Here is a 16,387-nt window from a genome sequence, read left to right on the forward strand (position 1 = left end):
CGATTGGTTGATGGATTGAAGGGAGCGCTTGAGAGTAGGGTTAGCCTGAATAGTTCGATAGCATGATGATGAGTAACATTCAACGTGTTACAGGTTAACAAGTGATGAAAGGGTCGAACAGCCTGGTCGATCGAACAGCAGGTTCGATCGAACGGGTTATTCGTTTGGTTGGACAGTCCGTTCGGACAGTCTGTTCGATCGGCCGGTAGGCTCGATCGGTTGGACTGTTCGAGTGGATTGTTTCTTCCTTTATGTAGGATGTGTTTGTGTATGATGGTTTGACCTTTTGAAGTTTTCGTTGTAGTATTTGAGAACACTGAAGTGTTCTTACCTTTCAGGTCGATCGATCGAACGGTCTGTTCGATCTGCCGGCTTAACCGATCGGTTAGACACTTCGATAGTGAGTCCTCAGCTGGATGTCACCTGATCGATCGAACAGCATGTTCGATCGGGTGGCACTTCGTACTACTACGAGTTGTAAATCGATTAAGTGTTGAAGCATAGTATCTCATGATCGATGAGTAATGTTATCGAACAGCTCGTTCGATCGAACATCACCTCGTTCAATACTATACTTCATGAAATTGTCAAAGTGTGGGGCCATATGCTAGCCGATCGGCTGGCCTGGTCGATCGGCTGACATGTTCGATCGGTTAGGTTGTCCGTTCGGATAGCCTAACCGTTCGGCTAGCATCCTGACCTGGTCGGCCTGTTCGTCTAACACTTGGTTGTTCTGATTATTTGACGCTATATTGAGGTAGTTTGACAACGGGTTGAACCATAACACTTTCGTTCTTACTTGTTTCCCCCGCTCGGATAGGAATCACCCAAGTCCGGCCGGTGAACGGTTCAGAACGGCGGTTTAACGTTTCACCTGAAGTCGGTGAACCTCGTAGATAGAACCCGAATCTTGAACCACACAACCATTGGAATGATTAGTGAGTTGGCTCAAGCTCCGTTTCTACCGGTTTGAAGGCATTGAGTGTAAAAGAGTTGAAAGAAAGTTGGAAATCCTTCTTTCAATCCTTTACATCATGTAAATGTTCAGATCTGTAATAGATCTTAGTTTGTTTATGTGGAAATCGGTTGGATCCGAGCTATTCATGGTGGATTGAGGCCAAAACATGATGTTCTTGAAGAACACCATGATGACATCATCCTAGAATGCTTAGATCTTGGTGATTTCATGGTTAGAAATCAAGATTTGAAAGATGGAAAGGTGTAGGAGCATGTTTTGATCAAGAAAGTACAAGATTTAGGATGAAAACTTACCGGAATCGGAAGAAATCTGAGAAAAGAAGGGGAGCACGAGCTGGCTGGTCAGAGAGTTTCCAAAAGTGGAAAGAATGATAATGACAGGCCTATTTATAGGCTTCCCAAAGAGGAAAGGGCTGGCCGATCGGCCAGGCTTCCCGATCGGACAGCCTGCTCGATCGAACAGCCTGTTCGATCGGCTAGGAGCCTGATCGATCCACAGCCTGTTTCGAGTGTTCGGTGCGACGATTTCTGATATTTCGATTTCGATTGAAGACGATACGCATACGATAGAGTTTCCTATTCAAATTACTTTTAATCCCAACCACTATATCTTCATACAAGCATCTACATTCCATATTCGATTTCGATTTTCGACTGAGTTCGATTGAGTTTCGAGTTTCGATTCAAGTTTCGATTGATTCGATTGATTACCACACAAAACACAAAGTAAGCACACACAGGTAACACATAAGGCACACACACACACAAGTAATATAACACCAAGTTCGCATAATTCGAGTTTCGAGTTCGATTGATGATTCGATTAGCGTGATTACTGATTGATTGACTTTATCGCATTGTTACTTACTACTATTCACAGTCGTAAGTCGGTTCGCATCGATTAAACATTCGATTACTTCGATTTATTCTGATTAACAACACTTACTCCACATAATACAAGTAAAACATAAGATAGACTAATTTTAGTCAAAGAAGTCAAAGTTGACTTGGACTTTGACTTTGACTTTGACATTCGAAAACACGGGGTGTTACATCTGCACCCTTCGCTAGTACACTTAGTGCGTGCTTCCATGAAACAATAAGGATGGAGAGTTCCCACTTAAATACCCCTTTAAGTTTTACCTCTCCTCCTATGTGGGACAAGGTGCTACTTTCCCACTTTTCAGCTTTCTATGTTTGAAACACCAAACTTTGAGCATCGATATCTCATTCATCTTAGCTCCGTTTTGGACGTGGTTTAGTTTGTGGCTGAAAGGGTATGGTCCCAAATCTCGCATCGAAGCAGCCGCGAGTGACCATCACCCTTATCAAACACCTCCACCAGCAAGAACTTATCTGCATCCGTGCGGGCACGTGTGAACGCAATCAGCGATTCCAATCGGTCAAGTGATGAGAAGACTTACCTTGTGTACGAAAACGAATGTTTTCGTCACGACAAGGGATGCGGTAACAATGGCAGTTACCGCACATAGCGATGCGGGTTAGCACCACATCATGTACACATTTTCTTTAGAACAAGGGACACGAAAACGACCGCAGTTACCGCAGATAGCGATGCGGCCCCACACCGCATCCTATTGACGACGCAAGTGGGACTGACACCTTGACTCAGGTGGCTAAAACAGCAAGTGGCACTGATAACAATCATCTGTCAGCCCACACGTAAGCAACGCTGGCACATAGACTGACAACCACAGTGGGACGTGGCGTCACCTCCATGACCTACGCGCCTGACATACCTGCAAGGGGCTGCGCATCATCAATCTAGCCACTCAATTACCCTCATTCACTCTTCGGCTATATATACCCATCCCGGACTTGGTTTGAGGTATCACTTATCAACTCTCTCGCTCTTACTACTATCACACACTTTGCTCTCAAGCAAATTACTAATTCTCACGCCGGAGAGTGGTAACAAGGAGCATCACCCACCCCATCCTCCTTGTTACAAGTCGCGGTGTGTTTTCCTTGTGCAGGAGATAGATCAGAGGACGATCCAGCCATCAATCTTCGGAAAGAAGGGATTAACCCTACTTGACAAGACCAGTGAATAAACCTCCCTTGGTTAACCACTGTTTTATCAGTTGCGAAGCTCTTCCAACATAGAACACAAACCCACAAATAAATATATAAAGAAACCTCAGTTTCTTATATTTATTTCTAGTCCAAAATAGGAAAAAATCATTTTCCTATATTTGTGAAAAATGCTATTTCCACAAATTTCCAACAAAATTAAAAGAAAACAAAAATTTTAATGACCTACCAATCGTGAACGGGAGTCTGGAACGAATTTAAGTGATAAACTATGAACAAACGATGAAGATGGAAGTCTGAAACGAACGCTTGAGTGATGGAAGTCTGGAACAAACGATTGAGTGATGGAAGTCTGGAACAAGTCATGAACGATGGAGTGATGAAGCAGGTTTTGAGTTTCGATCGATGGAGATGGAATATTGAAAGTCGCTACTCGCTAGATTAAAAATGGAGATGAGCCGACAAACAGCAAAAATCCAAACCCAAAAGCTAATCTGGGCTGGTGCCGGTATATCGGTTCAAACCTATACCATATTTTACTGGCGGTACAAAGCAGGGGCGGATCTACCTTAAAACACCGGATTCCTAGGAACCCAGTCGGTTTATAATTTTTAGCGAAAACCTATATAGAAAATACAGTAGGAATCCATAAATAAATTATGGGTGAACCCATAGTAGTGACAAACTGGATTGAGACTCGCTTTTCAACTTTTAGATCGCTAGTTCAATCCCCACATCAGCCTGTTTTCTTTTTATAATTATAAAGGCCATATATTAGGGTTAAGCTGAAAAACAAAAAGCGTGAATAGCCTCCACAGCGAACAACCTCCCTCTCCATCGAATAGCAGCCAGCACAGCCGCCATAGCACCGTCCACGCTCCATCTTAGCCATTTAGGGTTCTTAACCAGTTTTAGACTCAGAGGTGAGCTTTCTATTTCTTTCAAGCGGGTGCTTTGAACTTGTTGTGAATCTAAGAATATCAATTTTATGAATGTGCTATTGGAACGATTTTGTGAATATTTGAATGCAGAATACTCCATTATATGCGGCCAAAAGCCAAAAATGAGATAGTCTGTTTGTTTTGGCATAAGTACATGAACATAGTGTCATTGTAAAATCTCTGATTTTGATAATTAGACAATTCCTAAATTCTTCTGCTCATTTGATTCAGGGGCTGTTTGGTAGCCTCTGAATGGTCATTAAGAGGCTACCTCTTAATGGAACCATTAAGAATTTTACCAATGAGAAGGCAGAAGAATGTGACATGTGATGATTTACCATTCAGAGGTTACCTCTTAACCATTTAGACTTGAGGTTACCTCTTATTCATTCAGATGTTTTAAACCATTAAGAGGTAGCATCTGAATGGTCATTAAGAGGCTACCAAACAGCCCCTCAATCTATTAAAATCTTCTACAATTTCATTCACTTATAATCAATATGAACTATGAATTCCTAAGTTGAATATGGTTACCAAACTATGAAATATGGTGGATGTTTAAGGTTATTTCTAACATGATATATTTATAAACCTATGTGATTTCAATCTTTGATACCTGAGTTTGCTTGGAAATCTAACACAAGTTTTAGTTTGAAATAGCTCACCAGATTGAAGATGGCTCCTGATGAACTCCTTATTCTTGATTGTGTGTTTTCTAATAATTATGTATGATGATTATTATATCATATTAATATACTTGTTGACCCGACCCCACCCGACCCGACCTGACGGTTCTTGTGAGAAATCCGACTACCATAAAAAATGAACACATAGAAAAAAAATCATGGATCCGCCACTGAGTACATGTATACGCTATTTATACCCGTTTAATATTAACGGCCATTTCTGCATGGGGCTATTTATACCCGTGTATATTATTAACGGCCATTTCAGCATGGGGCGAATAGCCCAAGTGAGATGGATTATGCATTTAGGCCCACCAGGCCCAATTCAAGTTGTTAAACCCTTGTCTAAAACCTTTTCCTTTTCATCCATCTTCAGGTTTCTCTGCAAATTCTGCTTCAAAGTCAGCTCATCAATGGCGTCAATTCAACCTTCACCAAAGAAACGAAAGAACAACAACAAACAATCAACAGAAATCAACAAGAGAAACAACAAGAAGAAGAATCAGGATCTCGCTGACGTCAGAAAACTAGGTCAACAACTGCTCTCAAACCGATCTCACATCAACAACCTCCCGCTTCTACTCAATATCCTCAATCCGACGTCGTCTTCTCCACCTGAATTCATCCTTGAAGCTCTCCTCTCTGTTCAGTCGTTCTTCACTCCACTCGTTGCTGAACTTCCGTCTTCCTCCGCTAAACCTACTGAAGATCCGGAATCGGTTTATGGAGTTTGGTTGCGGTCGAAGTTCGATGAGTTTGTTGAGTTTTTGATTCGGTTATCTGTTTCCACAACACTTGTTGAAGAAGCTCTCAGAGTAATTATGGCTTTTATTGTTTTTGTTATTTGCAGATTAGGTTTAGTTTTATAATCTGTGATATTTAACTGTTTTTTTAATAATATGTGTTGTTGAATGATGTGGAAATGTAGGAAGTGGTGGTGGATACTTTGATGGAGTGTGTGAAGGTTGGAAATGCAGGGAAGTTTCATTCGTCTATATATCATAAGTTTATTCATACTATGGTGAGTTTGCTACTCTGTTTCTGCACTATTTATATAATCCGTTGTTTGCTTCACACGCTGTTTTTTAGTTCATAGTGTCAACAGCGTATAGTGGATGATAGTGACAAGCTACCTATAGTCTACATAGAGATAGCGATTAAATAGTGGGTGCTATTTTTTGTTTAGCGATGCACTAGAAGAAAGTTTAAGAAATATTTTTTATGTATATTTTCTATGCAGTTATAGCGGTCCAAAATCCAATAGCGGTCAAGGTCCGCTATATGATATATAGGTTATAGCGGTGGTATAGGGGTAATTTTAATATTATGCATAGTTTATATATTTATATATGTATATATATGTGTGTGTGTGTGTGTGTGTTTGAAAAATATTAATAATAATATCAAAATTCGTAGTAATATCATGCAAAATATTAGAAGTAATATCAAAATCCAAAACATGAACCGAAGAAGTCCAGCGATTTAGAGATTTAGGGGCTGTTTGGCAAATTCTGAATGGTTAAGTGCTGAACCAGTAAGAGGTCTGAACCATTAAGTGTTGAACCAGTAAGAGGTCTGAACCATTAAGAGCTAGTATAATGCTTAACCGTTCAGAGGAAAATGTCTGACCAATTCAGATTAGAGGTCTTAACCATTCAGACTCAGTAGAATGCTTAACTATTCAGAGGCAAATGTCTGAACCATTCAGACATCTGCTCGCGAAACAAACAGTCTGAACCACTAAGTGCTGAACCAGTAAGAGGCCTGAACCATTAAGAGCCTCATTAAGAACTAAACAAACAGCCCCTTAGGTTTACTTTTGTTGAACGATGAAATGATGAAGAATCAACGTCCAGAGAATCCAGCGAATGAAGACTTTTGGCCTTGATTTAGGTTTAATTTTGGGTTTGGGCCTTTACTTTTGGGTTTATTTCAAACAAAAAGTTGATTAATGTGGGTTTTACCTTACTTTTGGGCTGAAATATAAAAATCGCTAAAAGCAGTGCTATGACCGCTATACGGGTTCAAAATAGCGGTCCAATAGCAGGATTTAGCACCGCTAATAGCGGAACCGCTATAAGAGAGCTATTTGGACCGCTATGGGTTTGTATGTCCGCTAAGCGCTATAGCAGTGCTATAGCACGCTATTGAATGCGTAGTATATGTTTATTAAAATACATTGTTTTCATCTAAATACGCTACTTATATTAAATGGTAAACAAAAAAACACCTTAAATCTCGCTATTTTCCGGCCATAGAGTCGCTAACCATCAGATTGCGACATACTGCCACTTTGTTACGCTATTCACTATGGCGGGCTATGCTCGCTATTAACAACTATGTTTTAGTCACAGTGAGACTTGTTTGATAGTTCAAAGTAAGTAGAAGATCCATTGCTTGAATAAGTTGGGGGAATCTGTAATTTTCTAATCTTTAAAATAGTCTAGAACAGGAGTCGGAGTTTTTGTATAGGTGGTGCAAAGTTATTACAAGGTGCTATGGACTCTTTACTTTGATTAAAAGCTACCGAAAATCAATAAATAATATGCTATAGCTCATTAATATCTCTACTTTTTTTTTGAAATTTGAATAAACAACATTTCATCAGTGATCAGTCCCTTCCTTAAGCTGATAACGATTCATCTTCCAGTTAAGAATTTTTTGATCTGGTAAATGATAAGTTAAAGTAAAGAATGTATAATAAAAGGATTGAAAAAAGTATTTCATTTTGATACGACGTTCTTATCCACAAACCTTATAGTTATGAACTAGTTAAACGAGAAACTGAGCAAATTAACAAGATAACTACCAATGGTTCATAGCTTACTAAAGCTAGAACAAAACATGAATAAAAGGATTTCATCATTCATGATAATTATTAGGCAAAATATAGTTGGTACCTCTTTTCTTGTTTTACTAGCACAATTCTTTTTAAATAGTTTACCTCAGCTTACTTTCTTCATGCTTCTCTGTATGAGGATTTATTTATTCGACATCTTTGATGGTTTACAGGTTTACTCCATCGAGGAGGCTGATACTTTGTTAGACTTGCTTGTATCAAAATATTTCAAGTACATCGATGTCTGGTAAAAAGATCTAATCATCACGAACAAAGTTGGTCTTTTATTATAGTTGTTTATGTGAACATCTGTTTAAGTGATACTCAACTTCCTTTCTTTCTGACAGCTATTTTACTTACATAAGTTTGGAGAAGCTAATTCGAACACTTGGTACTACTCCTGTACATTCATTTTAATGGTTTTATTACAAAGTTCAACAATGTTTTCAGTTGATATATCTTTTTTCATCGCTGATTTCACTACGATCGGAGGATAATGACTTTTTTTTCACCAGATGTCAGATCTGCGAGTGCGGAGTCTGAAAAGGAAAGTCCGGCAAGCGCCAGGTTGGTATATGCTGTTTAGCTGTGCTTGTTGGTTTCACAGTTGTGAAAGTTTTTGATAGATACCAGAAAATAAAGGACTGATTATTTGAAATAATAAGATAGTTGGCCTGATTCGAGATGGCTAATCTCCAACACAAAACACTTAGATAATCAAACTAAACAAGACATAGAAAACTATGGCAGAAATGAAATACTTAAATAAGAAATAAAGAGGTTACTAATCCTAAATTTTAGCACTTAAATTCAGCCCTTTGACTCGTTCTTGACTTTCACTACAATAGCAGTCAACCCCCCGTTAATTCAGCCCTAAATCTTTGTTCTTCATTGACTGGGTCAAGGTAATTGAACCAGGATCCGTTGGACCCAGATGGGTCAACCCGCTGACAAGGTAGAGTCCTATCAATACTACTCGCCCGGAAAAACGACTTGTCCTCAAGTCGAAAAGAAGTGAAACTGGGACTGCAGTCAATAACAAATTCCTTGAAGGCCATCAACAGTTGTTTCTTTTTCTGCTTCCATCTATGAACTGCATCCTTTTCATGATCGTTAACCCAAACCTTGTAGTCACCATCAGTAGAAGAATGGACAGCCATAGGCTGATTAGTTAACCAAATCTTCTCTACGCCATCTCTTACCTTCAATCGAACACTGCCTCTGATTCCATAAACACCATCGCGAATCTTCAATTGACCACCCAAGTCATGGTAGTTGATCTTCAATTGACCACCCAAGACATGGTCGCTGATCTTCGATTGACCCCCTAAGACGTGCTCAAATCGATCTTCGTTGATACTATCAAGATCTTCCTCTTTGACCGGACCTGGAAATGGTCCGTTAGGCTCATCCTCGGGTTCCTTGGTTAACTGTGTTTGTCTTGCTAGCCAAGCTTCCCTGATCGCTGCAATATCATTCTTCAGAGATAACAAGGAATCGAGTTTTTCTGAAATGATCTCCAATCGTGCAGCGATTGAATCATAAAAAATTCCGCTGCCTCCAATCTGGTTGCTCCGGGTCTGCACCATCAGGTTTCCCGGCAATGGAACCAAATGATAGATACCAGAAAATAAAGGACTGATTATTTGAAATAATAAGATAGTTGGCCTGATTCGAGATGGCTAATCTCCAACACAAAACACTTAGATAATCAAACTAAACAAGACATAGAAAACTATGGCAGAAATGAAATACTTAAATAAGAAATAAAGAGGTTACTAATCCTAAATTTTAGCACTTAAATTCAGCCCTTTGACTCGTTCTTGACTTTCACTACAATAGCAGTCAACCCCCCGTTAATTCAGCCCTAAATCTTTGTTCTTCATTGACTGGGTCAAGGTAATTGAACCAGGATCCGTTGGACCCAGATGGGTCAACCCGCTGACAAGGTAGAGTCCTATCAGTTTTCCTATTTCAGTTAGCGGTTTGACACATGAGCATACATACATTCTAGTTCTGTCTCTTAAGTTAATTGTGAAAGTTTTCCTATATGGTTAAATGATCTAGCAATGCTGTTGCATGATATGAATCTAACAGCATGCTTTCGTAAGTGCAGCGGAGAGCTTTTAATACGCAATATACATCATGTACTATCTAAAATTCCTCCCCTTCAACAACTTGGTGAAAAATCTGAATTTGAAATGTGGAATGCATCAGGTGAGAACTATTGGTTTACATATATTGCTGACTCTGTTTATTCAACATCCAGCTCCGTGTTTAATAATTCATAGATTAAAGATGTTCTTATACTTTCTCTTCATGTTAGGTGTTTTCACTAAAGACAGTAAAACTGAGACCAAGAAGAAGAGTAAAGACAGTAAAACCGAGACCAATGATGTTAGTCCTTGGTTTTCTTTGATCTTTTTTTTTTTTTGTTCTTGTAATGATTAAAATTCTGAGATTGTACAATGAAATACGTTATATGATTCCCCTTTCATTTAAATTATGGGTGAGCAGAAAAACCGATTAACCAAACCATAACCGAATAATCGAACCAGAATAACCCTAATTAAAATATATAGTATTTTCTTCCATATTGCTCCATGGATACGTTGCTTTCTTTGTCAGGCGTTTTATGCAAATACATAACGCATTAGGTTTTTTTCTTGTAGGTTCCATCTTCAGCTATTATTTCGAAAAAGATGAAGTTGAAGTTTTCTAAAGCATGGATGGCATTCCTTACATTAGAACCGCTTCCTATTGACGTCTACAAGGAGGTAACTTTGTCGTGATTTGGTTGTTATTGTGCATTGAATTTTTATATTCTGTGGTACGTGACTTCATTTTGTCTTTTCGTTCTTAGGTTCTTGTTACTCTTCATCAAGCAGTGATCCCTTATTTGTCTAACCCCAAATTGTTGAGGTGGGTCCCATTTGAAGATATATTTCTTAATTTCTTTGACGTACATTATATACACGTCTTTTAACAAGAGTGGTTCACGTGCAGTGATTTTTTGACAAAATCTTACGACATCGGAGGTGTTATAAGTGTAATGGCTCTTAGCAGCTTGTTCATTCTAATGACGGAACATGGTTTTGAGTATCCCAATTTCTACGTGAAGCTTTATGCACTCCTTCAACCCTCTATATTCATCGCAAAACACAGAGCCAAGTTCTTTCAGGTTACTCTTGCTTATTGTCACACTTAGGTTTGTAAACGAACCGAACGAACACGAATAGAGGCATGTCCGTGTTTGTTCATTTAACCGAACACGAACACGGACAAATAATGAGCATGTTTCGAACAATTTTTTTTTGTTCATGTTCATTCATTAAGAAAATGAGTATGTCGTGTTCGTTTATGTTCGTTCTTTTAAAACCTAAATTAACTGTTCACAAATGTAAACGAACATAAATGAACAAACTTAAACGAACATTGTTTTTAAAAACATTAAACAACACAAATGACAACAAATGACCAATCATTAACGAACTCAAACAAACATAAGGTAGTTGTTTTTGTATAAATCAGTGATTAATCACGATAAGTTCCATTGGAAAGCGTATTTTCTTTACTAGAATACCCAATTACTAACTAGTTATGTTAGTTAGAAAGCCACTTTTATGCTTATATTTATGTAAATAATATAACTACTTATGTATTTATTGAATTTAAAGAAACATAAACAAATGTAAATAAACGAGCGTTCCCGAACATAAATGAAATAAACAATTTTTTTGTACATGTTCGTTCGTATATTAAATAATGAACTTCCCGCTGAACAAGTTCACGAACAGTTCATGAATGTTTGGTTCGTTTACAGGCCTAGTCACGCTATATGCTTCAAGTTTTTTTAGCTTTGAATCTGGATTTCTATCTAGATAAATGCCACTATTTATTGGTCAAATTGTAATAGCTTTATAATGCTAATAAAAGTTCATATTTTTTGCAGCTTCTTGATTCATGCCTGAAATCACCTCTTCTTCCGGCTTATCTGGCTGCTTCGTTTGCTAAGAAACTAAGTAGGCTAGCTCTTACCATACCTTCTTCAGGAAGTCTTGTCGTTATTGCTCTAATCCATAATCTCTTGCGAAGGCATCCTTCAATCAACTGTTTAGTGCACCAGGTAATAAAATATGATCTGACCATTTTTGTAAATCTTTTTTTAGATTACACATACTTCTACATAGCATGCTTATGCATTATGATTTCGTTTATATCCCCTTAGACAATTAAACCCTTTGGGATGTGGGAACTGATTCGTGATTTTTTTTTATTGTCATAGGATTAGACATTAGTACATGTTGATGTTATATTATTGCTAAAATTCAGTACCGCTACCGAAAACGCTTGGTACGGTACGCTACCGGTATTTGAAGGTAAAAGTTGGTAAAATACTGGTAACGCACTGAACTGAAAGTACTGGTAACAAAAATGCCAAAAAGTGGGTACTGAATCGAATTATAATTCGGACTTTGGTACCCGGTACCAAATGCTCATCCCTGGGTATCGGTATTTTCGGTACCGATACCAAGCTCATTCCTAGTTATATACTTGTATAGATATATATTAGGTGCAGTCAATGCTAACAAATTTTGATCTCATACGCGGCACTTGTACGTTGTGAATGTTTGATATAGTGGGAGAGAGGAGCGGTTATATGGTTACATAAGGCCTCATCACATTGTTTCTTCAAAATTCTGTTCATTTTTTCAGGAAGAGAAAGATCAAACGGCCAAGAATGACATCAGCGCCAACCCAGGCATTGATCATTTTAAAAACGAAGAAACCGATCTTATGAAAACCAATGCCTTGAGTAAGTGCAAGTGCATTTGAGCTTTTCTCGAAAACTTTATTCTTCATGTTACAACTTACAAGACTGTTCTGCATAATGCTACTCGGGTTTTTTTTCTGAGTTTACCGAATGTTACTTTTTGCAGGGAGTTGTTTGTGGGAAATTGATACCCTGCGCCACCACTATTGCCCCCCGTTGTCCAGGTGAAGTGTACATATTTATTTGCGACCAGTACGCTGTGTTTGTGCAAGTATTCACACGCAATATTTATGTAGGTTTGTACTTTCACTGGAGAACGATTTAACGGTTAGATCCAAAACAACAGAAGTTGCTGTGAAAGATTTCAGTTCAGGTTCATATGCAACCATATTTAGAGATGAGGTAATATAAATATATATATATATTTTAGATTTGAAAACTATGATAAATTGATTTTAGGGTGGTGATTTCAAATGGTATATTGTGAATGCAGATGAGAAGGAGAGTTAAGCAGGTTCCATTGGCTTTCTACAAGGCCATACCTACTTCATTGTTTTCAGAGAGTGATTTTGGTGGTTGGACTTTCCAATCTGAAGAACAAAAACAATGAAGAAAATGTTACAAAATGATTCTTTTTGAGGTAGAAGTTGATTGTTGTAAGAACAAGAGGGATGAGTTTTGCCAACTATTCAAAGTTGTTTTTTTTTTTATTTACCAATTAATTAATGTTTCTTTTTTATTTATACAGTATTGACATTCATGGGATAATACGTTAAAGATACAAACATCAATTTATTATGGGGAGAAACATGTTTGTGGGTTACCTTAGAATTACTCTGTTAACACATGAAAAGTACGTATGTATCATTGTTAATTAAACCTGTTTCAAAAGTTTGAAAATTAGAAAAGTGACAAAATGAGTTAATAATTACTATTTTTGTTTAAAAGAAGAGGTTAATGACAATATTTTAGAATTATATTATATCTGTTCGTTGTTCTATATATTATGTGTATCTCATGTGTAAGATGTAAAGTATGTGGAGTGTGTTGATTTTAGTATGTATTTTTTTGTATGTAAAATGTGTATTTTTCCAACTTTTAAAATTCGAAATTTTTAGAGGAGGATATATGAGTTTAGTAGAAACTGCTGTTACTCTCTGGTGTCTGACGTTTTATTAAAATTCATGTTGCCTTAACCCATGCTCGAAAGGACGATAGCTTTGATACCATTTGTCAAATTATTAGCGGCTTAATTTTGTTCCCAGTACGTTATAATAAACAAACTGTATTTCAATCATATTTTACTTCTAAACCTTCTACTGACACCTACTATCTATTACGTGATTGAAGAATATGTAGACAAGTCTACCGCTCATCACAAGTAGTTGTATATAAAGTTTTATATTTCATTTATCAAAACTTTTGTTAGATTAATCTATGCTATAAATTAATAAGGACAATATAAATTTCTATCTTCTAATGAACATATAAATGATCAATGTTGCTTTGACCGGTCATAAAGTATCAAAACAGTACTTAAAACCTAAATATTAAGTATATCTCGCTTTTTTTTTTTTTTTTTTTTTAACAAAGTTCAAAATTAGTGAGCTTATCGATTCATTATGTGTGGGGCAAGTTTGCATACCGCCATGAAGTCCAGCTGATCATACATACATTAAACATAAAACATAATTTCTCACACACACACGTTACCTAATACAATATGTCGAATTTGACCGTTTATTTTATTTGATCTCTTACCTAAATACATGTTGACCCAAAACCTCATCTACGCCTCCACTTCCACTTCCACCTGCAACACTCTCTCTCTCTCTCTCTACAACTCAACAATGGCAATCTGCCACCACCACCACCACCACCACACATTCCACACCCACCACGCCTTCCCACCCACCACCACCCCCACCCCCCACCTCCACCTCCGTCTACCCTCATCTTTCCGCTGCAACCTCTCGGTCACTTCACCCCCGAAACTTGAACCCGAACCCGTTTACACCTCTGTCAAATCCTTCGCCCCAGCCACCGTAGCCAACCTGGGTCCCGGCTTCGACTTTCTAGGCTGCGCCGTTGACGGAATCGGAGACTTCGTCACCCTCAAAGTCGACCCGCAAACCCCACCTGGCGAAATCTCAATCTCCGACATCACCGGAACAGGTAACTCCGCTAAAAAATTAAGCAAAAACCCTAACTGGAATTGTGCCGGAATAGCCGCCATTTCTGTTATGAAGATGCTCAATATTAGATCTGTGGGTCTGTCTTTAGAACTAGAAAAAGGGTTACCGTTGGGTAGTGGTTTAGGGTCTAGCGCCGCCAGTGCAGCCGCTGCAGCCGTAGCTGTTAACGAATTGTTTGGTGGGAAGTTGCCGGCATCGGAGTTGGTGCTCGCCGGACTTGAATCCGAGGCGAAAGTGTCGGGTTATCATGCTGATAATATTGCTCCGGCTATAATGGGTGGGTTTGTGTTAGTAAGGAGCTATGATCCGTTGGAGTTGATTTCTTTAAAGTTTCCAAATGATAAGAATTTGTGTTTCGTGTTGGTGAATCCCGAATTCGAAGCGCCCACGAAGAAGATGCGGGCGGCCTTGCCAACGGAGATATCAATGTCGCAACATATATGGAACAGTAGTCAGGCGGGTGCGTTGGTGGCGGCTGTGTTGCAGGGGGATTTGGTTGGGTTGGGAAAGGCGTTGTCGAACGATAAGATTGTGGAGCCGAAGCGGGCGCCTTTGATTCCGGGGATGGAGGAGGTGAAGAGGGCTGCGTTGGAGGCGGGGGCGTTTGGGTGTACGATTAGTGGGGCGGGGCCCACGGCAGTGGCGATTGTGGATGATGAGGAGAAGGGGAGGGTGATTGGGGAGAAGATGGTGGAGGCGTTTATGGTCGGTGGGAATTTGAAAGCTCAGGCTATGGTTAAGAAGTTGGATAGAGTTGGTGCTAGGCTTGTTAGCAGCAGTTCAAGATGATTATGAATATGATTGTGTTTGGATCTTGAAGATGTTTGTGATGGTGGGGTAAGGTTTTTTTTTTTTTTTTTTTTTTTTTTTTGAAGGTTTTTTGTTTTTGAATAGAATAAGTGTGACCATTGTTATGAATTTTGGTCTGTTAATTTGGTAAGACTATGAATGCATTGATGTCCTATTTGATTTCTTGGATGATTGTGATGATGGGGTAAGGTTTTTAATCACTTTCTTGAAATAAAAATGTCATCTTTGCATTTGTCTTTACTTATTTTGATTGTTTCTTTTCCAAAACAAAAAAAGATAAAAATGTTGATTAATTGGAAATGACCCAGAAAGGATACAACTACAATTTGTGCTAAACTACTAATAATGACCTAGAAAGGGAAATTGAAGTTTATTTGGGAGTCTGGGACCGACGGTTTACTTGTTCAGGATTTTCAGTCAAACCGACGATTTACTTGTTGTTCACTAGGTAGGTAAAGTTCTCAGTAGATTTTTCAGTCAAACTACAAACAGAATGGAGAGGGTGCTGCTTTTAGGATTAAGGAGCTGATGTTGTTAACAATTTGCCTATTGTAGTCGTAAACCCCATATGCAATTCTTTACAACCGAGTGTAAGTGGGTTCAAACGGGTCAATGAGTTTAAAGTTCAAATGGGCTAGTTTTGTATGCAAGATAAGATCTTCAGATAAAAAATGAAACCCTGCAGTTTAGTTACTAGGATTTAAACGGGTCGGATTGCATTCGTCTGGAATTAAAAAATTTCATTTTTAATCCAAACGGGTCGGATTTTAAATTTAGTGTCGGGTCATACCGTATAAATTACACATGAACATGAGATATCCAAACAGTTTCTGGTAGCATAAATAAGATAGCGCACACAGGAAGCCAAGCGCCTAAAAATGAAGCGGGTCAGATTAACAAAACTGTTCCGCCAGGTTAATATGATTGTATCCTGCTTTATTATTAGTAATATTGTTTCCTGGTTCGATGGTTAAGTTGTTTGTTGATTATAAGCAGGACGCCGGTTCGACCCGCTACTCTTTCATTTTTTAATATACTTTTCATTCTTTGCATCTGTGCTACGTGTCCGCAGCTAAATCCTTTACTTTCCGCGCGTCATTCTTCCTTTC

The 16,387-nt window shown here is 38.4% G+C and overlaps 2 protein-coding genes across 3 annotated transcripts; both read left to right on the forward strand.

Moving 5' to 3' along the window:
- Positions 1 to 5,019: 5,019 nt before the first annotated feature.
- Positions 5,020 to 13,096, forward strand: LOC110915751 (protein NUCLEOLAR COMPLEX ASSOCIATED 4). 2 transcript variants are annotated; one of them, XM_022160506.2, is made up of 16 exons: positions 5,020 to 5,475; positions 5,589 to 5,681; positions 7,673 to 7,746; positions 7,847 to 7,890; positions 8,015 to 8,066; positions 9,616 to 9,716; positions 9,826 to 9,896; positions 10,172 to 10,276; positions 10,363 to 10,421; positions 10,506 to 10,680; positions 11,452 to 11,625; positions 12,216 to 12,315; positions 12,440 to 12,497; positions 12,570 to 12,675; positions 12,767 to 12,913; positions 13,022 to 13,096. In XM_022160506.2, the coding sequence occupies exons 1-15, from the start codon at positions 5,074 to 5,076 to the stop codon at positions 12,881 to 12,883; spliced, it is 1,731 nt and encodes a 576-aa protein (XP_022016198.1). In that variant the 5' UTR covers positions 5,020 to 5,073; the 3' UTR covers positions 12,884 to 12,913; positions 13,022 to 13,096. The 2 variants fall into 2 exon arrangements, with proteins under 2 accessions (XP_022016198.1, XP_022016197.1); XM_022160505.2 differs by lacking the exon at positions 13,022 to 13,096 and having other exon boundaries at positions 5,021 to 5,475; positions 12,767 to 13,016.
- A 905-nt stretch (positions 13,097 to 14,001) lies between these two features.
- Positions 14,002 to 15,518, forward strand: LOC110915791 (homoserine kinase). Its single transcript, XM_022160546.2, has one exon. The coding sequence runs from the start codon at positions 14,043 to 14,045 to the stop codon at positions 15,255 to 15,257; it is 1,215 nt and encodes a 404-aa protein (XP_022016238.1). The 5' UTR covers positions 14,002 to 14,042; the 3' UTR covers positions 15,258 to 15,518.
- The last annotated feature ends 869 nt before the right edge of the window (positions 15,519 to 16,387 follow it).

Source organism: Helianthus annuus, chromosome 16 (assembly GCF_002127325.2).
Source record: "Helianthus annuus cultivar XRQ/B chromosome 16, HanXRQr2.0-SUNRISE, whole genome shotgun sequence".
In the NCBI taxonomy this organism is placed as follows: Eukaryota; Viridiplantae; Streptophyta; class Magnoliopsida; order Asterales; family Asteraceae; genus Helianthus; species Helianthus annuus.